Source organism: Manis pentadactyla, chromosome 19 (assembly GCF_030020395.1).
Source record: "Manis pentadactyla isolate mManPen7 chromosome 19, mManPen7.hap1, whole genome shotgun sequence".
Classification (NCBI taxonomy): Eukaryota; Metazoa; Chordata; class Mammalia; order Pholidota; family Manidae; genus Manis; species Manis pentadactyla.
Window position 1 is genome coordinate 28,954,462 of NC_080037.1, and position 25,972 is coordinate 28,980,433.

General features: G+C 35.6%; 1 protein-coding gene across 3 annotated transcripts in view; it reads left to right on the plus strand.

Annotated features, from left to right (window-relative positions):
- The window catches only part of CFH (complement factor H), a 104,840-nt gene that overhangs the window by 35,417 nt on the left and 43,451 nt on the right, over positions 1-25,972 (plus strand). For all 3 annotated transcript variants that reach the window (XM_036919698.2, XM_036919696.2, XM_036919697.2), the window contains 3 exons: positions 9,346-9,519; positions 19,618-19,812; positions 20,220-20,396. In XM_036919698.2, coding sequence (XP_036775593.1) covers positions 9,346-9,519; positions 19,618-19,812; positions 20,220-20,396 — 546 coding nt within the window. The remainder of the gene's footprint in view (positions 1-9,345; positions 9,520-19,617; positions 19,813-20,219; positions 20,397-25,972) is intronic.

Below are 25,972 nucleotides of genomic sequence, written 5' to 3' on the forward strand. Positions count from 1 at the left end.
GCTTCTGTCATGGGGTTCTCCAGTCAGAAACTAAAATGTTGAATACTTGAGGGAAAGCATATATTGTGAGAAAGATGGCAATTTAATTTGATATTTAATGAGTTGGATATGTCTTTGAATTACATACAAGGACCTGTTCACTTTGATGCTGAAATTGGATATATAGATATGGATCTAACTAAAGAAGTTAGAATAATGAAGGTAGGTTTTTATTATGGAAATGTCTTGGGTCACACAGAAAATGAGAAGAGGAAAACAGCATAATCAAGGACAAATATGTAGAACCAACTGTAAAGCAAAGATATTAATTCATACTATAAGGTTTCCAGAAAAGATATTTTTTAAGTTGTGATAAGAATCAAGATCTAGAAAAAAGATGGCAGAGTAGGAAGGCAAGGCAGAACCTTCCTCCCCCACACACCAAAGAAGCAAATATATCTAAACCTGAAAACTACAGAACCGATCACCTATAACTAGCAAAGAAGAGCAGACCACACAGAGAAAGGTAAAGTGGCAGAGCGAGATTGAGTGGACACAAGCCTCTCCCCAGCCCCAGCCCACACACAGGAGGAAAAGGAATGGAGCAGGGAGAAAACAGGTGCTTAAGAACTCTGCACATCTGGTCCTGGAGATCTCTGGGAACAGGAGCACATTGCACTGGTTTCTAGTGATAAGTGGAGCTGGACACCAGGGACAGTTGGAATGCTCTGGGAGGCTGAGACTCCAGCTTCTTAAGGAGGACAGAAATGTTCCACAGGTCCTGCTGAGACCTAAAAAGAGGCAGCAGTTTGAAATATTTGACAGCAGCAGGAGGGGTAGCAAAGGGCAAAGGTTGGATGCTCTCTCCAAAGGAGAAAGGGAAGATGGATAATTGTTTCACAGTTCTCCCTTAGCCCAACAGGAGCCCCAGGTCCTCCATTACAACTGCTGGTAGTTTAGGTGCTACCCTGCAATCCAGCAACATAAAATTATGCTACCTGGAAGACATAGGGAGGCTTTCCTAGATTTCTAGGCCCTCTAATTAGAGAGGTGTCTGCAGGAGCCAGTTCCCAGTGCTCCTTCATCCTCATGAGAAGCCACTCCAGCCTCTGCATGACTCATCACCTGACCACCTGATCAGGTGACCATCACCACGCACCTGACCCAGAACTGTGTGACAAGTCTCCCTTCCCTATTAACACAGCAGCTGTGTCATTGCTGCAGAGCAGGCAGAAGGTAGTCCTGCCCACAGTGATATCAGCAGAAGTCACTGCTGTGATCACAAAGAGACAGATGAGGCAAACTGCTGGTCAGAGTGCACTGATAGACCAGTACCAGCAGACAAACAGGAAGGACTCCCTGCCTATTGTCCACTGACAACAACTGGGCCTCCACCACAAAGAAGAACCAGGCACTGGAAAATAAACAGTAGTGAGCTTCTGGGAATCACAGGATGTCTTCTTCATAAAGCAATTACTTTATAGACCAGGAAACATAGCAGATCCAACCCAAAGGAAGAAATACAGAAACGCTGACAAAAAATGGTGGCAAAGGAATATGTTCCAAAAAAAAACTACAGGAAGACACTAGAAAGAGGGATGAATGAAATGAAGATCACCAATCTTCTTGATAAATATTTCAAAGTAGCAGTCATTAATATGCTCACTAATCTGCAGAAAAGTATTGAAGATATCAAGGAGGACTTCAACAAAGAGATATAAAGGCTGTAAAAGATACATTTAGAGCTGAAGAATAAAGTAACAGGGCACAAATACACAACTGAGGGAATGAATAATAGACTGCTGCAAGTAGAGGAAACAATGAGATGAAAATTAAAGAACAGGAAAACAATGAAACTGAGGAACAGAAAAATAAAAGAATACTCAGGAATGGAAAAATGCTGATAACTGTGTGACCACTCCAAATGAAATAATATTTATATAATAGGTGTACTAGAAGGAGAAAAGACAAAGGGAAAGAAGTCTCTATGAGGAGATAATTGTGGAAAACTTCCCCAATCAGGAGAAGGAAGTAAACACTCAGATCATGGAAGTACAGAGAACCCCTAAAAAAATGTACCCCAGGAAGACAACACCAAGACATACAATTAAAATGACAAAGGTTAAATATAAGGAGAGAGAATTGAAAGGAGCCAGAGAAAAAAGATTACTTATAAGGGAAAACCCATCAGGCTATCAACAAAACAGCTACTTTACAGGCCAGAAGGAGTGGAATGAAATATTTAATGTATTGAAACAGAAATACCTTCAAAGAAGAATCCCTTACCCAGCAAGACTATCATGTAAATTAGGAGAGATTAAACACTTCCTAGGTAAATGAAGGCTGAAGGAATTAATGACTACTAAACCAGCATTACAAATATGTTAAAGGGACTTCAGTAAATGGAAATGTTCCTAAACCTAATTTTCAGAGTAAAAATAAATCCACAGTAAAGGTCGTAGACCAATTACTTACCAAGCAAAAATGAAATCAAAGCAAACAAAACAATGTAGTTGTAGGTAAAACTGTAATATTTCCAGAATATTTTGCCTGGCTTTAGTACATCTGCCTATCAATAGGCATTCAAAAGATGGAAAAAAGTATGGCTTTAGTGAATTTGCATGATTCCTCAGGGGTGGAGAGAAGTTCATCTCCATATCAATGGGTAATCACCTGGGCAAGAAGGGCTTATCTGTACCTGAGACAGGGGGAGGGCCAGTTTTGCTTCTGCTGGAGCAGGAAGGAGAAACGGCCTAGACTGAAGTTTGTAAGCAACAAACAGACTTTCAACTTTATTTCTCCCTTTGACTGATTTTGGTTTTCAGAGGCATTTTGCACTGGGATTTCCTTTCCCTGGACTTACATTAGAAAAACCAACTGTACATAAAATCAGTCAAGGAATACACAAAAAATGAAGATTATGACATCTAATACATGAAAGAGGAAGCATGAAAGAGGAAGAAGAAGATAAAAAAAGTACTTTTAGATTGTGTTTGAAACAGAGCAATCATCAGCTTATATAGTTAGGAAGCTGTCCTTGAACCCTATGGTAACAATAAACTTAAAGCCTGTAATAGATACACAAAGAATTAAAGAAGAGAAATCCAATCACAGCACCAAATAAATCCATCAAATAACCAGAGAAATGTAGAAAGGGTAAGAAAGGAACAGAGGGGAACTAAAAAACATCCAAAAAACATTAATAAAAATAGCAATAAGTACAAATGTATAGATAATTAACTTAAATGTAAATGGTTGAATGCACCAATTAGAAGACATAGAGTTTAAGAATGGGTAAAGAAATAAGACCCATCTAAATGCAGCCTACAAGAGACTCACTTCTGACTCAAAGACATACACAGATTAAAGTGAAAGGAAGGAGAAAGATATTTAATGCAAATAATAGGTAGAAAGAAGCAGGAGTAACAATATTTTATCAGACAAAATAAACTTCAAAACAAAGAAACAATAGACAAAGGATTTTACATAATTATAAAGGGGTCAGTCCAACAAGAGGATATAACCATAATAAATATCTATACACCCAACATAGGAGCACCTAAATATGTAAAACAAATACTAACAAAATAAAAGGGGGAAGTGGATTGCAACTCATTTATTTTAGGATAATCTAACACATCAGTTACATCAATAGACAGATCAGCCAGACAGGCAATAAATAGAGCCATGGAACAATACATTAGATCAGATGGACTTAACAGATATCACAGAACATTACATGTAAAAGCAGTAGGATACACATTTTCCTCATGTGTACATAGAACATTCTCCAGAATATGTCATGTACTAGGCCACAAAAACAGCCTCAATAAATTAAAAAAGATTGAAATTTTATCAAGCAGTTTCTCACAAGCAGCTTCTAAGACCACAATGGTATGAAACTAGAAATGGATTACACAAAGAAAGCAAAAAAGCCTGTAAACACATGGAGGCTAAAAAACATGCTTCTAAATAATCAATGAATAGATGAACAAATTAAAACAGTCAAGCAATACATGGAGAAAAATGAAAACAAAATTACAGCAGTCCAAAATGTGGGGGATGCCTCAAAAGTGGTTCTAAGAGGGAAGGACACAGCAATACAGGCCTACCTCAGGAAACAAGAACAGTTCCAAATAGTGTAGACTTACAATTAAAGAAAATTTAAAAATGAAGAAGAAATGAAACACAAAATTAGTAGAAGGAGAGACATAATAAAGATCAGAGTAGAAATAAATAAAGAAGAATAAAACAATAGAAAAAAATAAATGAAACCAAGAGCTGGTTCTTTGAGAAAGTAAAATTGACAAAAACCTAGACATACTTACAAAGAAAAAAAGAGAGTGTAACCAAATAAACAGAATCAAAAACAAAAAAGTAATAGTCACAACAGGTAACACAGAAATACAAAGAATTATTAGATGATTCTATGAAAAAGTATATGCCAATAAATTGGATAACCTAGAAGAAATGGACAACTTCCTAGAAAAGTACAACATTCTAACACTGACCCAGGAAGCAAGAGAGAATCTGAACAGACCAATTACCAGAAATGAAATTGAATTGGTAATCAAAAACTCCCAACAAACAAAATTCCAGGACCAGATGGCTTCACAGCTGAATTCTATCAAACACTTAAAGAGTTAATTAACCCATCCTTCTGAAGGTACTCCAAAAAGAGGAGAAAATACTTCCAACCTCATTCTATGAGGCAATCACCACTCTAATACCAGAACCAAAGACACTACAGAAAAAAGAAAATTATAGACCAATATAGTAAAAATCTTCAACAAAATATTAGCAAGCTCAATTCAAAAATACCTCAAAAGGATTATTCATCACAACCAAGTGGGATTTCTTCCAGGGACAAAAGGATGGTAGAATATTTGTAAATCAATCAATATTATACCCCACATTAATAAAAAGAAGAATAAAAAACACATGATCATCTCAACTGATGCTGAAAAAAGCATTTGACAAAATTCAACATCCATTCATGATTTTTAAAAATTCCACACAAAATGGATATAGAAGGTGTATACCTCAACATAATAAAGGTCATATTCAACAAACCCACAGTTAATATAATACGAAACAATGAGAAGCTGAAAGCTTTTCCTCTAATATCAGGAATAAGATAAAGATATCCTCTCTCTCCACTCTTACTTAACATAGTTTTGAAAGTCCTAGCCTATAGTCAGGCTATACAAAGAGATAAAAAGCATCCAGATAGGTAAGGAAGATGTTAAATTGTTGCTATTCATAGGTGACATAGAAAACACTAAAGACTCCATCAAAAAATCTATTATAACTAATAACTGGATTCAGCACAGTTGCATGATACAAAATGAATGTATAGAAATATGCTGCTTTCCTGTGTATGAACATGGACTAGCTACAAGAGAAATCAGGAAAACAATTCCACTTACAATTGCATCAAAAAGAATAAAATGCCTCAGAATAAACTTAACCAAGAAGGTGAATACCTGTGCCCTGAAAACTATAAGACACTCATGAAGGAAATTAAAAGACACCAATAAATGGAAATATATCCCATGCTCATGGATAGGAAGAATTAATATTGTCAAAAAGGCCATCCTGCAGATTTAATGACATTGCTATCAAAACACCAACAGCATTTTTCAGTGAACTAGAACAATTAGTTTTAAAATCCATAGGGACCCACAAAAGACCCCAAATAGCCAAAGCAATCCTGAGACAAAAAACAAAGCTGGGAGTATTATGCTCCCTGACCTCAAGCTATAGTACAAAGCTACAGTAAATAAAATAGTATGAAACTGGCACATGGACAGACCCTTAGATTAATGGAACAGAATAGAGAGCCCAGATTTAAACCCACACATATATGATCAATTAATATATGGTAAAGGACCCATGAATATACAATGGGGAAACAGATAGCTTTTTCAATAACAGGTGTTAGAAAAACTAGACACCTTTGTGCAAGAGAGTGAAAATGGATTACTGTCTAATTCCATACACAAAAGCAAACTTGAAATGGATCAAAGACCTAAAAGTAAGACTTGAAACCATAAAACACTTAAAAGAAAAAAACAGGCAAAAATATATTGAACATGGGATGTGAACAGTTCCCAGGAATGTGTTGTTTTAATTTGTCTGTTTTTTCTCAAACTATTCAAATTCAGTTAGACAATATCCATTATATTATTGATAAGTTTTCACAAATGCCTAGAGTACCTAACTGGTTTTCTTGGTTTCACTGGATATGGCTGGTAATTGTAGGTCTGCTTTTGTAATGTAGCTGTATTCCTATTCTGTTAATGTGTGTACGCAATTCAATTAGTAGTTTGTTAAAACCTATACATGCTTATGTTACTCTACAAGAAGTTATGTTAAAGAAATAATCAATCTTCCCATGTTTTTTTCTGTCTGCTACTTCTAAAGCTTTTCTTCTTCCTTCCTAATTACAACTCTTTAGTAGAATTCGTGCCTCATATTGAAAATTACCGAGTATCATAATTCTTCCAAGTGGTAAAGACACCTCAAGACAAATGCTGGGCATAGAAGCCACAGGGCATAAATCTGCAAAGAAGTAAAAAGCTAACCTTTTCAAAGAATATTGCTTCTCTCTCACTTACCAACTTTACATTTTTCTGTATGGCCCCGGAAGATGACTGGTTAGCCAGAGACGGGTAAGATTCCTCAAGGGAGGAACAACCTAAGACAGGCACAGTCGCAGGGGGGCCATCAGGTGAGAAATTGGGGATCAACAGAGGTGAGGCTTAGAACCTCAGCCCCCCTGTTTTGATAGAAATCTTCTGCATCTGTGGATATTTTGTTAACCTTGTCTAGCTTGGATTAATACTTAGTCTATAGGCACAGACCTGATCATCTACATTTGCCCTCTTACAGCACTAAATTATGTTTTCTACCTTTATCTTGCATCTACCTACCACTTCAGCATTTTATTTAAAAAAATAAGGGAGAAATGTGGGATTCACATATAAATCAAGTATAGAAATCAAATAAATAATCATACCTGACTTGATTGTTTATAGTTCACGATGCGTGATCAAAACCGAAAGTTTCTGTGATATGACTGCCCTTGCACTGTTCACCATGTAAGAACTTGTTCATTATGCTTCAGAAGATTGGAGACTGTTGAGAATTAGGCTTGAGGTTGATTAATGATTGTGCATTGAGTCCCCTATACAGAATTTTATTGTTGTTAACAACCATTTGATCAATAAATATGAGAGATGCCCTCTCAAAAAAAAAAAAGAATCAAATTGAGGATCTAGAGGAGAATCATAAAGCAAAGAATATAAAGTGCAAATGACAGGATTAAGCTTGCAATATGTGAAGACCAGACAGAAGGCTATGTGGGTGGTACAGAGAGTAAATATAAAAGTAGTAGGCGATAAGATCTCAGAAAGTAGGCAGAGCCTAAATATTAAGGTAAGGAAAAGGAGACAGTTATAAAAAAATAAATAAATAAAACAAAATGGCATTGTTCCCATAAAGATAAGAAGTACAACATAAGAATGTAAGGCATTGGAGAACTTCAAGAAGTCAGTGATCAACAGTATCAATATTGCAGAGGGTTTGTACCTGTTCAGTCCAACAAATACCTAAGGAGCATGTAATATATACTACCAGCCACTGTGTTACATGGAATGCAAAGTGAATTTAGAAACTGGAGGACTATGGTGAATTTTGTCAGAGGAGCACCAGCACAAGGGAGTTATCAGTAGCTGGTTAACAGTAGGTTGAAGAGTGATTGGGAGGTTGGAAAATGGAGACAGTAAATTGGTATGTTGAGGATCTTGTTTTTGAAGGGGAGGAGAAATGTACATTGGCTAAATTTGAACAAAGCATTAAGAGAAGGATTTTTTAAATGGAAAAGTTTGCATGTAAGAAAGAGGGAAGCACAAAACAACAGTTCATGATCCATGGGAAACCGAAGATTTGAGAAGCTGACCTGAATCTGGAAAAAAAAAAAAACTTACCATTGAAGACTAAAGGAGAAGCTTAAGTCCAGAACAGATACAGCTGAAGTCAAAGAAATGTTGGAAATAAATATAGGGAAACCACAGCTAGTAGTCTCAATTGTTTTCAGTAAAAACAAGGATTTTATCATCTGATGAAGGACAATTGTGGTAAGTGGCTTGAGGACCATGGGTCACTTACTTTGGGAAATGGAATAGGAAGCAAATTAGGGAAATGTTAATGGCTTTCAGACAGTGCTGAATGTTGAATCACAGGTTGTTAGTCCAAAATACAACATGGCCCTAATAAAAATGGTTATATAAATGGTTATATGTAACATTTCTACAATTGTTAAAATGCATGGTATTTTATTAGAAAATGAATATTACAAATTGACCCATTGTTTAGACATGGCAATATTGATAGAAAGGGTTGAGGAGGGACTTGATAAAGTAGGAGAGACTAGATTGAATAATAGCACACTGTCCCCTCTGGGCAAAGCCCAGGCTCTTCCCTTTGTGTAAAAAAGTTTAATTGGAGTACAGCCATGCTTATTTGTTTATATATAATTTATGGCTATGTTTTCACTACAACATCTGAGCTGAGTAGTTGTGGCAGAAACCTCTTGTCTGGTTCTTTACATGAAAGGTTTTCCAAATTTTGAACCAGGTTATCTCATTACAATAAAACAAAACAAAACTAAAAGTATTCCAAAATTACAGCATCCTAATAAACTAAAATGTATTTCCTATTCATGCTCACTTTCAATGTAGCCAATGTATGTCAAAAGGGACTCTGTTCATTATATTAATTATAAGAATTAGGATAAAGACATCACCTATGCCCTTCCTTAACACTGTAGCTGTGGGGAAGAGAACATAAAAATTCACACAATGACCTTTAAAAACTTCCTACTGAGAGACATATTACTACCACATACATTTCATTGTCCTGTGCAAGTCATATGACCACATCTACTTCAAATGGGTATGAATATGCAACCCTATCAAATGTCTGAAAAGTAGAGTCTGAATATTGGTAAACAATCCTAATGAAAACTACAGAAGCCAGGGAAGTTGAAGAAAGTGGAAAAACTCATTAAAGTAATACATCATGAATTCATTGCCACATATGGAATATCATGATGTGTGTGATGGCTTTAAAGAATGAGAATTTAAGATTCCAGCGGCCACAAATACATTACATGAGAGATACGGAAGTGGGGGGAGTGAATGGTATAGCAGAAATAAAATGAGGCTGTACTCATTTTAATGCCATTTTTTGCTATGGTAGGGACAAAAAATAACATCCACTTTCATGTATTTGATTTTATGTACTTGATTATCTTAATGGATAGTGATTGTTACATTACCTATATATTCTTTTTCTTTTCAGAAATAACATGTAATCCTCCTTATATTCCAAATGGTGACTACACACCTGAAAGAATCAAACACAGAACAGGAGATGAAATTAGGTATCAGTGTAAAAATGGCTTTTATCCTGCAACCCGAGGAAATACAGCAAGATGCACTAGTACAGGCTGGGTACCTTCTCCTAGATGTAGCTGTAAGTTGCATTTCTGTCTTGACCTAATTATTTCTCTTAAATACTTTCTCTGAACTTTCTCTTAAGCACAAAAAATTGGAGACACAGTAAGTCCAAATATTTGCTTTATCATACTATGTAAAGCAGAGGCTCCAAAGGATTTGGAGCTACTTTTCAAAGTAGCGAATTCTAAGTACAATCAGCAACAAAATTTTGTAAATGAAAGCGTTTAGTTTCTGCTATTCAATGTTAAATATGTATATGTGTGAATATAAATCTCTCTAATATAATTCTAGTATCTGACTAAACCATTTCATAAGACTAATAACATATTCTTTATTTCTGTGTAACAATTTTCCCCGAGATATAATGAGTCATTCATATTTTCCAAGTATATTTGGTCTTCATCCACAGTTCCTGAAAACGCTTCAGTTTTAAAGATGGAATGGGTGTTTTGTCATATTAATGAGAGACTGTTCACCCCCACCCCAGGGCAGGGGCTGGAGGAGAATCAGCCAATGGCTCATAATTTAGTCAATCATGACTAAGCAATGAAGCCCTCACAAAAACCCCTTGGAAGAGCTTATTGCTCTCTGCTCTGCTCTGCTTGGTTGGAGCCCACTTCTTGGTTGAAGAGAGCTTCTAAGTTTAAGGAAACCAGAACGCCTGCATGGGCCACCAAGTCAGGCCTCAAGCTCCACCAGGATAGAAGCTCTGTTATTTGGGGCCTTGCCCTGTGTCTCTCTTTATCTGGCTGTTAACTTGTACCATTTATGGTATCCTTTATTAAATTGGTAAATGTAAGTGTTTTCCTGAGTTCTGTGAGCTGCTCTAGTAAATTAATTGAACCTAAGGGGGAGGTCATGGTAACCTCCAATCTGTAGCCAGTAGGTCAGAAGCACAGGGAACTGCCTGGGGCTTGTGACCAGTATCTGGAGTCGGGGGTGGAGGGCAGCCTTGTAGGACAGAACCCTTAACCTGGGGAGGGTGGTGCTGTCTCTGGGCAGGTAGCATCAGAATTGAGTTGAGTTCTCAGACCTCATGCTGGTGTTCAAGAATTGCTTGGTGTTATTTAGAGGGTTTGGAAAGACCCTCTCCCACATACTTACAAACATGGGAATCAGGTCCAGGAACCCAAATAGAGTTTTACCACCATTGTTGCTGTGTAAAATATTGTTATTGTTATACATATATGCAGGGAAAAAATACACCATTGCGTCTGGTGTTGGGGGAGAGTGATTAACACCCCCAAAATGTATTGGCTTAAAACAATAAGCATTCAATACCTTAAAGTATCTATGGGTCAGGGATTTGGGAGTGGCTTAGACAGCTAGTTCTTTGTTGCAGGATGGATGTTGGCCTTGGCTGCAGTCAACTGATGGCTTGGCTGGGCTGGAGGATCTGCTTCCAAGCTGGCTCACTCACGTGACTTCTGACAGGAAGCATCAGTACCTGACCAAATGGATGCTTCCATACATTGCTTAAATCGCAGCTTTCTCCAGGGCTAGTGATCTAGGAGACAGAGAAGGAACCACTATACCATTTATGAGCTAATCACACACTACCACTTCAGCGGTACTCATTTAGCCCTGAGTCCCTAAAGTCTAGCACACTCGAGAGGAGGGGGATCAGGCTCCATTTATTGAAAGGAGGAGAGCTGAAGACATTGTGGAATTTTCTACAACCACCACATGTAACAAAATTCCACTCAGTTCAACAGGGGTCTGTATTTTATTTCTGGGGATGTTTCCTTGCCATTTTTGAAGCGTTTTCTATCTCTACAATTGTATTCCCTTTCTTTATATGTCACATTTAATTGTAAAGGTATACACTTAAACTGGGTAATTCATGAATGAAAACTGTGATGATGAACATGATAGGCCAGTGGCTTCATGAACCCTAGGCGTGAATCCAGATGAACTTTCAAAGCACGAGACCCTTAAAGAGGAAGGTGTTATTAGTAAAGAACCAACTTCAATGTACATAACAACTACAAGGAATTTATTTTAGATATAATTTACATTTAATATCATATTACTTTTGTGTGTACAACATAATTATTTGATATTTATATCTATTGTGAAATGATCACAAAAACAAATCTAGTTGACATCTATCCCAGCACATACTTGAAATTACTTTTTCCCCTTGTGATGAGAACTTTTAAGATCTACTCTTTTAGCAACTTTCAGAAGTACAGTACAGTAGTAATAACTATAACTGCCATGCTATCCATTACATCCCCATGATTTAATAATTATTGTATCTGGAAGTTTGTACCTTTTGATGTCCTTCACTCATTTATCCCTTCACCCCATGCCTTACTTCTGGCAACAACTAATCTGTTTTATCTGAGTTCAGGTTTTTTTAGATTCCAGATATAAGTGAGTTCACACAGTGAATTGTGTCTTGTCTTCTTCTAACTTATATCATTTAGCATAAGGCCCTCAAGATATCCATCCATGTTATCTCAAGTGGCAAGGTTTCTTCCTGGGTTATAGCTGAAAAATATTCCATTTTATATACATATATTATATATGGAATTCCATTCACATTTTCTTTATCTAATCATCTGTCAATGGACACAGGTCATTTCCATTTCTTTACTAAAATAAATAATTCTATAATGAACATAGGGGTGTATATAACTTTCAAATTAGTGTTTTTATTTTTGATTCTTTTTATCATTTGTGCATCTAACATGTTTCAAAAACTAACATGTTTTAAAAATTAACATGTTTTGCCTGAGGTTACCATGAGGCTTACATAAAACATCTTACAATTATAACAATCTATTTTAAAGTGATAACAACTTAACTTCAAATGCTTACAAAGCTCTACATTTTTATACTTTCCCCCACATTTTGCTTTTATTGTTACAACTTGTCTTTTTATATTTTGTAGTTAACAAATTGTTGTCGTTTGTAATATTTTATCTTTTAACCTTCATATTAGTCATAAGTGATTTACCCATCACCATTACAATATTAGGGTAATTTAGATTTAACTATATACTTTTCTTTACCTGTGATACTTATGCTATAGTATATTTTCATGTTATTAATTATCATCTTTTCATTTCAGCTTGAGGAACTCCCTTTAACATTTATTATAAAGCAGGACTAGGGTGATGAAAGCCTTAAGCTTTTATTTGGCAAGAAAACTATCTCTTCTTCAATTCTGAAGGACAACTTTGCCAAGTAGAGTGTTCTTGCCTGGACCTTTTCTCTTTCAATATTTTGAGTATATTGTTTCAGTCCCTTCTCACCTGCAAAGTTTCTGCTAAAAAATATTCTTATTCTTTATGGATATTCCCTTGTATGGAAAAAGTTGTTTTTCTATTGCTAGTTTTTAGGATTCTTTCCTTGTCTTTAACTTTTGACATTTTACTATGGGGGTCTCTTTGGAACTCTCTGGACTTTGGACTTGGATTTGGATGTCTGTTTCCTTCCCCAGGTTAGGGAAATCTTTAGCCATTATTTGTTCAAATAAGTTTGCTGCCCTTTCTTTCTCTCTTCTCCTTCTGGAACCCATAATGCAAATATCGATCTGCTTAATGTTGTCCCATGAGGTCACTTAAGCTATTTTCACTCTTTTTAATTCTTTTTGTCTTTTTGTTGCTCTGCTTGAGTGAGTCCCACCACTGTGTATTTGAGTTTATTGATCCTTTCTTCTGCTACATCTAATCTGCTATTGAACCCTTTTACTGTTCAGCTCTGTTATCATATTCCTCGGTTCTACAACTTCTATTAGGCACTATATTTCCATCCATAAAATATTTCCTATATTTTCCATCTCTTTTTTAAAATCTATGTTCATCTGTTCTTCTGTGCTCAGCGAGCCTCGTTATAACCATTATTTTGAACTCTTTATCAGATAAATCACTTATACTCATATCATTAAAGCAGATTCCTCAGGTTTTATCTTCTCTAATTTTGAAGATTAAAGAACAAGATAATCTTGTTCTGTTTCTTCATTTTTCCCTGACTCTATGTGGGGTTTTATGTGTTAGATAAAACAGCCACCAGTCCTAGTCTTGAAGGACTCTCACTCCATTTGTTATGGTTCTGTAGCCTCACTTAGAACAGAAACCTTATCATTCAACCCTGCCTACCTCTTGGTTGTCTTGAAAGCCCTTGTGATTGTTGGATTAGTCTAGTTATTTTCAGAGGCTCCTAATAGCGGAGGGTTTGACAAGACCTATCATTGTCCTAAAGAGCAAGATCTTAGCACACAGATTCAGTCTTACTGGGAGCCAGGTTCTCAAGCAGCAGCTTTTAAAGTCTGCAAATATACCTCTTTCAAGGAAAGACTGGGATGTAGGAGTTTTCTCTGCTCCTAAGCTCAGCTGTGGGTGATAGCCAGTTAAGAACTGTTTCTTTATTTGATGCCATCTCACTGTACTTTTGTGAACAAGGCTTGCTGGCCACCAGAGCAGGAATATCAAAGACAACATTTGGGACCAATCACAAAAACCAGCACACCACACACAAAAACTGGGACACCAGTGTGCAAGTTCCCTTCTAGCATACTGGTACTCTAGAGTGCATCAAAGGAAGAACTGAGATCCCTGGAGGTGTCTGGGAAAGATTACAGTCAGCCCTTAGTGGTGTGTTTAATTAAAAGCCTGTCCCTCAGGCCTCTGCAATGAAGACAGGCTAATAGGACTCTTTCACAGAAAGACTGTGTTCCTCAACCTCTGGCATCTCTGCTGGGCTCAGTATGGAAGCTGGTTAAGAACTCTCTCTCCATTTGTTATGGTTCTGTGGGACCTGCAAGCATCAACTCCACTAAGCCACCAGAGGCTGGTGATCTAGAGGTATCTCACGGCTGCAGCCCCCGAAATCAGAGCACCAGTGGAGGGTACAAACACTGGCAAACTAGAGCAAGGCACAGGGAGAGTGCAAAGATGGCATCCACAGGCTGTAGTCCCTGAGAGCACCTAAGAATGTCCATAGGTGTGTGCCAAACCAGAAGCCTGCCCCTCAGGCTGAATCTCCAGGACAAGCTAATAGGCCTCTCTCATAGAAAAATGGAGGCTGTATTTCAGTCTGCAGCTGCACCGTGCAGACAGACAAAATGTCACCCCACTTGTCACAGTCCCATGGAACCACAAACACAAGCCCCGTTGGCCACCAAAGCCAGGCCATACAGGAATGTCTTGTGGATGGCAGCCACAAAATCTATCATGCTCAACATAAACACCAGAAAGGCAGACACTTGTACGAACTCCCATCCAGGAATCACCAGTGCTCTTGAGTGCAGATGAGGGTATGTAGAGAGCACCTATCTTGCGAGGTCTCCAGAGAGGATTACAGTTAGCCCTTAGTTGTGTGTCTAATTGAAGTGTGACCTTCAGGCCACAGCTATGAAGATAAATGTAATAGTTCTTTTTCACTGAAAAATGGGTGTCTCTCTACTATGCCTTGGGGGTGGTAACCTGATAAGAACTCTTTCTCCATTTGTTACAGTCCTGTGGGACCTGCAAGCATAAGCCCCACTGGCTACTGTAACCAGGTGACCTAGAAGTGTCCTTTGGGTGGCAGCTGTAAAAATTGGGGTGCCAAAGGAGGATACAAGCCCCTTGGATGGAGACACCAGTAAGCTGCAGTGAGGTAGAAGGGGAGTGAAAAGATTGTGATGCCTGCCTGTGTCTTTGGAGATTATTTCAGCAGGTCTCTAGATGTGCACTAAATTAAATCTCTGCCCTTCAGACCAAAGCTCTAAGATCGGCAAATAAGCCTCTTTTGTAGAAGGTGTGAGCACTTCTCAGTTGTCTCCCTCTGCCCTGGGCCCTGGGGAGGGCCCAGCAGATGAGCCCATACAAGTGGGCCCTTGAAGAGCTTTTTCTCAGTTAGCTTTAGCCCTGTGGGTCTTGTGGACATAAGCCCAATTGACTTTCAAAGCTAGAGGTTTTGGGGGTATATCTCTCAGGCACAGGTCTTAAAATTGGGTGGTAGATGTGGGGTTGAAACCCTTCACATCTGAGGGAGAAACTTGAGGTTTTCAGTTCCATCCCCATAGGGAGACCCTGTACCAAACATGAGGTTTATAGCAAGACAGTGTCTCAGGCTCATCTACCCACTTTGATATGTTTTTATTTTCTCATTTGTTCAATATATAGGAATCACTCAGGTAGTTTTTTGTGGGTTTTTTTTAAGAAGAAATTATTTTATTATGTAGCTGTAGATTTGGTGGTGTGACCATGGGTAAGGCAAGTTTAGGATCATCCTACATTGCCATCTTGAACCACTTTCATATGGAAAATATTAAGTCATCCTTATGGTTGGTTTATGATCAGCCTAACTATATCTGGACCTCAAAAAGTTATTCCACAAGGTTCAAACCTGTTAGGATGGCCAACATCAGAAGACAAAAAAGAGGAGAAAGGGGAACCCTCCTACACTGCTAGTGGGAATGTAAATTAGTTCAGCACTGTGTGAAAGCAGTATGGAGGTTCCTTGAAAAACAAGAAATAGAAATACCATTTGACCCAGGAATTCCACTCCTAGGAATTTACCCAAAGAAAACAAGATCCCTGATTCAAAAAGACATGTGCACCCCTATGTTTATCACAGCACTATTTACAATAGCCAAGAAATGGAAGCAACCTAAGTGTCCATCAGTAGATAAATGGATAAAGAAGATGTGGTACATACACACAATGGAATATTATTTAGCCATAAGAAGAGAACAAATCCTACCATTTGCAGCAACATGGATGGAGCTAGAGGGCATTATGCTCAGTGAAATAAGCCAAGTGGAGAAAAACAAGTACCAAATGATTTCCCTCATTTGTGGAGTATAACAAAAAAGCAAAACTGAAGAAACAAAACAGCAGCAGACTCACAGACTCCATGAAGGGACTAGTGGTTACCAAAGGGGAGGGGTTGGAGAAGGTAGATGGGGAGGGAGGGAGAAGGAGATTAAGGGGAATTATAATTAACACTCACAATATAGGTAGGTCATGGGGAAGGCAGTATAGCACAGCAAAGACAAGTAATGACTCTATAGCATCTTACTACACTGATAGACAGTGACTGCAGTGGGGGGGGAGATTTGATAATATGCGTAAATGTTGAAACCACAATGTTGCTCACATGAAACCTTCATTAGATTGTATATCAATGTTACCTTAATTTAAGAAAAAAACAAAGAACAAAAAAGTTATTCCTCAAGGGACCTTCTGAAGTTCTTGTGGAGAAGATGGGGAAATTGACCACTTAGATGGTTTATCAGATAATTTATAATTTCATTAAGTAATCTTATCTGATTATCACTTGCAGGACATTGTTCTCAGGCCTACTCCATTACTCATTTGTGTCATCAAATAGTTTGTAGTTTAGAGGAAATACAGCACTATCTTACAATTGGAATGATCAGGGGGTGATCATTCAAAAAGAGTCCTATGTACTAGGGTGAATTGAGTAACATGACACCTTGCAGTGATAACTAAAGATACTGGGATTGGGCCAAAGAAGTCACCTGCACAACTGCTAACAGATTAGAAACAGTTTTAAAACTTAATATCAATTTTAATCAATTTTGAGATCAGTGTGAGTCAAAATTCTGATGGAACCACCATAACTGCTAATGAGAGCACAATCTTCATTTTTAGAAGTGTAAGAGGTAAAAATGATGTTTTACTATGTCTTGCCAATCTCACTGGTGATCAGACCGTATGTAACACATCTGCTTCAGAAATGATCTTGTTAGAGGATAAAGACAGGTTTAATTATGCCCAAAGAAAAGAGAAAAAGAACAAAGGGTCTCAGGATGTGATAATAATAAAAATACCTACTTTTATTTTGTTCCCTTTGCATACCTTTTTAAAAGAAATCTCAGTGAACTATTTAATTCATATCCTTTGAAACATCACAATAGATGGATTACCATGCTTGTTCTCAAATCAGACCACCAGGGTTCAAATCTCTTTTCTGTTACTTAGTAACAAATTGAATTTAGTATTTTAAGACTCAGATTTTACAAATCCAAAGACTCAAGTTTGCCCAAGGTAGAATTATTGTCAAATGACACACTTCTTGACATATCATGGTTAAATTTATCCAAGGGTAAAGATAAAATAATCCAAATCTCTAAAAAGTGGTGTATAAAAAAACTAGAATATTACTTAAAAGGAATGAGACTAAATGAAGATTTTAATCCAGTATTAGAGGCTTCAGAAACATTGGGGAGAAATCAACAATGATGAGTGTTACAGACTATAGGCACGAATTTATACTTATAGAAGGTACCATTCACAAATCTGTGTTAAAGAAAGACATTAGTCCAACCAGGCCAAATTGTGCACAGAGACTGGCAGGCAAGACTGACCACAGGTGGGAAATTAAATGCCATATTTTTATTAGAGCAGTGCTTCTCCAATTATAACATGCTTTCAAGTCCGTCAAAATGTAGATTTTGACTCAGTAGGTCTGGGGAGGAATCTGAGATTCTGCATTTCTAACAGGCTCCCAGGTGACACTGGTGCTGCTGGTCTCTGTAAGTCTGTCTCTTTTTTTAGATTCAAAGCAACTGTTCTCTTTTCAGAAAAATAACCCCCAGAGGGAAGCTATGGGGACTACCTTCTCTCAAACTCCCTATTGAAAATTGAATTGTATCCCCCAAAAAGATATGTTCAACCCCCAATACCTGTGAGTGTGACCCTATTTAGAAATAGAGTCTTTGCAGATATGACCAATTAAGATGAGATCATACTGAGTGGGGTGAGCCCTAGTCCAATGACTGGTGTCCTTATAAGGAGAGGGAAATCTGAACACAAAGACTGACATACAGATGGAAGACAACCACATGAAAAAGGTGGCAGAAATTGGGATGATGCGGCTACAAGCCAAGGAATGCTGAGGACTGCAGGCAACCGCTGGAAGCTAGGAAGGAAGTACTCTTCCCTGGAGGCTCCAGAGATTACATGACCCCAGTGATGCCTTAATTTCAGACTTTTATCCTCCAGAACTGTGGGAGAATAAATTTTGGTTATTTTAAGCCAAAAAAAAAAGACATTAGTATGCACAAGAATTCAGCTTATAATCAAGATAAAAAGTCTATAGAAACTACTCAAAAAAAATTTACTTATCATAGGTAAAATAAATGCGTCAGTAAGCTTAAGAAGGATGAAAATGATAATGAATCCTTCTGTGTATGTAAATGTGGGAGGGGGAGTTTTTTTAATAGGCTGAGTAAGGTTTCTTGCAATAAAATATTTCATGGGAAAAAAGCTAATACTAGTCTTCTATTAAAAGTACTGAGCTCTAAAACATAACAATGAATAGGACAAATTTTTGTGGAAAAAATATTATATATAAATGTGCAATAAACAACATAACACATATATGTCAAAATTATTCAATATATGAAAATAACTTAAGAAAACATAATTATACCTCATTTAAAAATATTTATTAGATACATTTTTAAATAGCTCATTCTCCAATTAATAGCAATCAATTGTTTAACATAATCTTAACTATTTAGATATTAATAAAAATTCTTAGTCCATTTCTCTGTTAAATAAAGAAAGGAAACTTTGCCCCTGTGAGTGATTTGAGGTATCAATAAAAATGTTATTTTTCTGTGTGATGTGATGTGAACAATGAAAAATTTGTGTGCCTCTCTATATTTCTTACACTATTTCCAATAAATAGAGTAATAAATTGGATGTTAGCCTATAAAAACACTATCTCCTTACATCGAGTTGGCCTAAAAATTAAAGTTAGGGCTCTGGTTTCTGGTGAAAATGGAAAAGAAAGAACAAGAAGACTAATGTCCTGAGCAATAAAATCAGTACTTTCATCATTCAACCAAGATATTCAACTATACTCCAGGATAATTCATTAAATAGGTTCATTTTCTTCCTGGAGAGTATTCATACAAGTTTATACATCATATGGTCCACAAGATGTAATTTTATCTTCATGAGCAAGGACTTCCTCACACATCAGTCATCTGAATTTTATAACTTTTCTTGTTCTAGAACCCTAATGCAGTGAGTATAATTATGCTAAGAGAATATAATTCATCAATGAAAGAATTAATTTCTAATTTGATTTTTTATAAGGTAGAACATTTATACTGTCTTTCCTTTTTTTTTTTATTTACAAGTGAAGCCTTGTGATTTTCCAGAAATAAAGCATGGAGCTCTATATTATGAAGACAGATATAAACCATATTTTCCAGTACCTATAGGAAAATATTATACCTATTACTGTCATCAAAATTTTGTGACTCCTTCACAGAGTTACTGGGATTACATTACCTGCACACGAGAAGGATGGTCACCAGCAGTACCATGCCTAAGTAAGTAAACGTTTTTGTATTTGTATAGTATAAATATTTCAAATACTGGGATAAGAAAGACATGTAAATGAGTACAACTAAAAATTATATGACAAAATAAGGCCAAGGGATGACTTCTATGAGAAAAGACCACTATAGGTTTTTACTTTTATGGGAAAAATCACATAAGAGATAAAGATAGAGACTACAAAAATATCTATATCATTTATATTTTAGTTATTAAAACAAAAGATTGAATTCAAATATTGAATTTTCTCTTTAAAAAACTTTTGGTAGCAGCTGGTTTTTCTTAAGTTATACATTATTTTTGTATGCTTATTCATTCTAATTTAAATGTTTCACAGATAATTTTGACAAAATTGACAATTATATGTTTTAATTTTCATTTTTCATTTCATGATCCTTAGGACAATGTATTTTCAATTATTTGGAAAATGGAAATTATCCATATTCACAAATAAAATATTTACAGGGTCAATCTATAAAGGTTGACTGCTATTCTGGCTACAGTCTTCCAAATGGGCAGAGCTTAATGACATGTACAGAGAATGACTGGTCCCCTCCACCCAGATGCATCCGTGTCAGTAAGTAAAATGGTCTGAGATCCCAGTGTATTTATGAATTTCTGACACTCATTAATATTCATTGTAGCAAAATGTTTATCAATTTCTTACCTTGCCAATGGACCTAGATTTATTTTTTCCAGCTATGAACGTATATGTGAATTCCTTGATACATATATAGCAAAATAAAGAGCCTATTGATATATGTTAGTAAAAAAAGGAGCAAAATAACTGCAAAGAAACCTGTAATAATAGAGTGATATCATCAATATGGCAGAATAGGAGTTTCTGTTGTCTTTCCCACAAGGATCGCAAATTTTAGTAATCACCTGCAAATGAGAAAACCTTTGTGGGAGTCCAGGAATTTAGCAGGGAGGTTTCAGTGCACCAATAGGCCAAAAAGATCTAATATATTGGATGCATTGAAAAGGTGAAAGGAACTGTTTCACTTATCTGAGTCACTCCTCTAATGTGGCACAGTTCAGTGCCAAGGGAGTCACACCTGGCCCATAATTTCTCTATTGAGGGAAAGAAAGAGCATGTGAGTGAGCATCTGGGGGCTGAAGGGGAAGTAAAGCCATGCACTACCTACAAAACTGTGTACTATCACTGCAGCTTTTAGCACACACATAGGATGAAAGTAAAGGGGTGGAAAAAATATTCCATACAAATGGAAACCAAAAGTGACTAACAGCAGCTATACTTATATTAGACAAATTGTCTATTAGTCAGATAGGAATAAGAGACAAGTCTAATGATGACAAAAGAGTCAAACTATCAAGAGAATATAAAAATTGTAAATATATATGCATCCAACATTGGAGCATCCAGATATATTAAGCAAGTACTAACATATCTTAAGGGAGAAATAGACAGTAACATAATAACACTAGCAGACTTAAATAACCCATTTTCAACAATGGTTAGATCAGTCACAAAGAAAATCAATAAGGAAACATTGAACTTGAAATATACTTTAGACAAAATAGGCATAAGACACATATACAGAACATTCCATTCAACAGTGGCAGAATACTTATTCTCCAGAAGCACACATGGTACATTCTCCAGGATAGGTAGTTGCATTAGGTCACAAAGCAAGACTTAAAAAATTGTTTAAGATTAAAATAATGCCAAATATGTTTCCTGACCATAGTGGTATGAATGTAGACACCAGTAAAAAAGCCAATGGGTCAAAGAAGACGTCAAAGGGAAATAAAAAAATATCTTTAAAGAAATTCAACATAACAAATAACTACAAAAGCAGCTCTGTGAGGGGTGTTTATTAAATAAACACCCACATTAATAAAAAAGAGTGACCTCAAATAAAATGCATAATAGTATACCTCAAAACAAACTAGAAAAAGAACAAGACTAAAGTTAAAAGACCTAAAGAAATAACAAAGATCAAAGTAGAAATATATGAGAAAGAAACCAGAAAAATGAGAGAAAAAAATCAACAAAACTAAGACCTAATTTTTTGAAAAGATAAACAAAATTGACAAACATAAAGTTGATTGACCAAGAAAAAAGAGAGATCAAATAAAATCAGAAATGTAAGTGGAGACATTACAAATGATGCCACAGAAATACTAAGGATCATGAGACAGCTATAAGCAACTATACACCAACAAATTGGATAGCACAGAAGAAATAGACAAATTCCTAGAATCATACAACTTACCAAGACTAAATAATGAAGAAATAGAAAATATGAACAAACCAATAACAAGGAAGATTGAATCAGTAATCAAAACAAGATTGAATTAGTAATCAAAAACATTTTCAGAGAAAAGCCAAGGACCAGAAATTTTTATTGGTAACTTAAAGAATTAATGCTTCTCAAACCATTCCAAAAAAATGAAGAAGAAGGACACTTCCAAAATCATTTTATGAAGTCAGCATTACCTTAACATCAAACCAGACAAGGATACTACAAAAAAAAAAGAAAAGTATAGGCAAAATAGCACTGATGAAAATAGATGTAAAAATGCTGAACAAAATACTAAGACACTGAATTCAACAGCATAATAAGAAATACACCATGATAAAATTGGATTTATCCATGAGATTCAAGGATGGTACATCAGATGCAAATCAGTAAACATGACATACCACATTAACAATATAAAGGGTAAAATCATATGATCAACTTAATGATGCCTAAAAAGTATTTGACAAAATTTAACATTCCTTTATGATAACTCAACAAATGAAGTATTAAAGGAATGTGTCTCAACATAATGAAGGACGTAAATGAGAAGCCCACAACTAAAATCTTAATGGTAAACAGCTGAAAGCTTTTCCTTGAGTATCAGGAGGTAAAGATACCCATTCTAACCACTTCTAGTCAATATACTACTGGAGATCCCAGCCAAAGCAATTAAGCATTGAAAGGAAATAAAAGACATCCGAATAAGAAAGAAAGAAGTAAAACTGCCTGTTTGCAGATGACAGGATCTTACATACAGAAAACTCTAAAATCTCCACCAAAAAACTGTTAAAATTAATAAAAGAATTCAGTAAAGTTGCAGGATACAAAAACAATATATAAATATCATTTGCATTTCTATACACTAACAACAAACTGTAAGAAAGAGGAAGTAAGAAAATAATCCCACTTACAATAGCATCAAAAATAATATCTAGGAATAAATTTAACCAAGAAGGTCAAAGACATGTACTCTGAAAATTATAAGATATAGATGAAATAAACAGAAGAATACACAAATAAGTGGAAAGATATCCCATGTTAATGGATTGGAAGAATTAATATTCATAAAAATGTCCATGCAACTCAAAGTGATCTACAGATATAATGAAATCCCTATCAAACTTCCACTGGCATTTCTCACAGGAATAGAAAAAAAATCCTACAATTCATTTGGAACCACAAAACACCCCCTAACAGTCAAAATAAACTTGACAAGAACAAAACTGGAGACATTGTGAAACCCAATTTCAAACTGTATTACAAAGTGAAAATAATGAAAGCAATATGGCACTAGCATAAAAATGGCATACATATCACTGCAACAGAATCAGGAGCCCAGAAATAAACCATGCATATGTAATCAACTACATTTGACTACAACTAATATTTGACAAGGGAGCCAAGAATACACAATGGGGGACGGAGTGTTTTCAGTATGAAACAGGGCACCTATATTAAATCAGGGTACCTATATTAAAACACTAATGGAAATTAACTCTAAATGATTTAAAGACTTAAATATAAGACTTGAAAACATAAAAACCTAGAAGAAAACACGAAAATATCTTCTGGACATTAGTCATGGCAATGATTTATTTTGGATGTGACACCAAAAACACAGGCAACAAAAATTAAAATAAATTTGACTTCATCAAACAAAAACGCTCTGCTCAGCAAGTCAGCAAAATAAAAAGTCAACCTATAGAATGGGAAAAATACTTGTAAAACATATATCTAATAAGGAGGTCAATAAATATGTAGAGAGATCTACATGTGATCTATATATAGTATATGTATTTTTAAGGAAGAAAACTGATACAACTCAGTAGTAAAAAGAAATAATAAAACTCAAATGGTCCAATACAAAATGAGCAAAGGATTTAAATAGATATTAGACATTTTTCTGAAGAATAGATGCAAATAGCCAACTGATACATGAAAAGGTACTCAAAAATCACTAATCATCAAAACCACAGAGAGATATCACTTCATACACGTTAGAATGGCTTTTATCAAAAAGATGAAAGAAAGCATGTGTTGATAAGGATGTAGAGAAAAGGAAATACCTGTACACTTTTGGTAGGATTGTAATTTGTTACAGCCATATATATATATATATATATGTCATATGTCTATTTTCAAGATGTTTGTAGCATTTTATATTCCCAGAACCAATGTATGAAAATTCCAGTTGATTCACATCATCATTAACAAACTGGATGGTTGGTTTGGTGTGTTATTGTACTTTAGGTGAACAACTTTTAGTTTGCTTTTGGCCATAGTTCTTGTTTTGTAAATATTTAGCTCCTTGCCATTTTTAATTTGGTTTATCTTATTATTAAGTTATAGTAGTCCTTTAAATATTTGGGATAAAATTTCCTTATGAGATGTGTGGTTTACCAGAATTTTCTCACATTCTATGTCTAGTCATTTGAGTTTTCAACAGTTTATTTCTAGGAAGAGGTATTTTAACTTTTGATGAAATGCAAATTTATCAATTTTTAGTTATTTATTTTGTGTCCTATACTGGACAACTTTACCATCCCAATGTTGCAAAGATTTGTCATACCTTTTGTGGAATGTTTATATACTTACTTTTACATTCATGTCAATGATTTATTTCCAGTTCTTTTGGGTGGAATAGAGTTCATTTATTTCCTTATATGGATTTCCAGGTGTCCCATACAATTTTTTGGAAATAATAACCCCTTACTCCTTTGAGGAACTTTGTCAAAACTCCACTGAATATAGGTTTGTGTGTGTTTCTGGACTTATTACTATTTTCCATTGATTTATATATTTATCATTGTATCAATATGTCATGTTTTGATTAATATAGTGTGCGTCCTTTGACTTTGTTCTTAATTACGGAAGGTAGAATAAAGGCTGTCCCCAAATGTCTGTGTTTTAATCTTTGGAACCTGTATATATGTTACCTTCCTTAGCAAAAGGAACTTTGCAGATGTTATTACGACAATATCTTGAAATGGGGAGATTATTAATGGATTGCCTGGGTGGACTTATGGTAATAACATGTGGAAAGGGAGAAAGAAAAAAAGGTGTGACTGTGGAAGAAGGATCAGAAGGGGATTCAAAGTTTCTGGCTCTAATAATGGACAAAGGAGCCAGGAACCAAGGAATTCAGGCAACCTTTAGAATCCAGAAACCACCTCAGAAACAAAAATAGCCTTGCTGGCATCTTGATTTTGTCCTGGTAACATCTGTGTCAGGCTTCTGATCTGTAAAAAAAAAAATTGAATATAATAAATTAATATTGTTTAAGCTGCTGAGTTTGTGTAATTATTTAATAGCAGTGGTAGAAAACTATTACATTAATTATTAAATTGGCTTTTCTAGTTATTTTCTATTTTATTTGAATTTTAGCATCACCTTGTTAATTTCTATGATAAAGCCTACTGATATTTTGATTGGGATTTAGTTGAATCTGTGCATTAACTCAAGGAGAATTAGTATGGTAAAATACTAATTCTTCCGATTCATAATTATCCATTTACTTAGGCCTTTTTATTTCAGGAAGGTCTTGTAATTTTCAGAATACACATCATACACATATTTTGTTAAATCTTTCCTTAAACAGCATAGGTTTTTTAATACTGCTACAAATTATATTCAACATTTTTATTTTCCAACTTTTCATTCCTATTGTATAGAAATAAAATTTTGTTTAATGTATTGATTTTTTATCCTATGACCTTGGTAAATTTATTGTTAGTTTTGTACTATTTTTGTAGGTTCTGTGTGGATATTGCAACAATTACATAGCATCTGATAATTAAGAGGACAGACAAGACTCCATAGTATAAATTGATATTAGGTTTTATAAAAGTTAAGGACACAGCACAACAGGAGAAAAAAGTAGGCA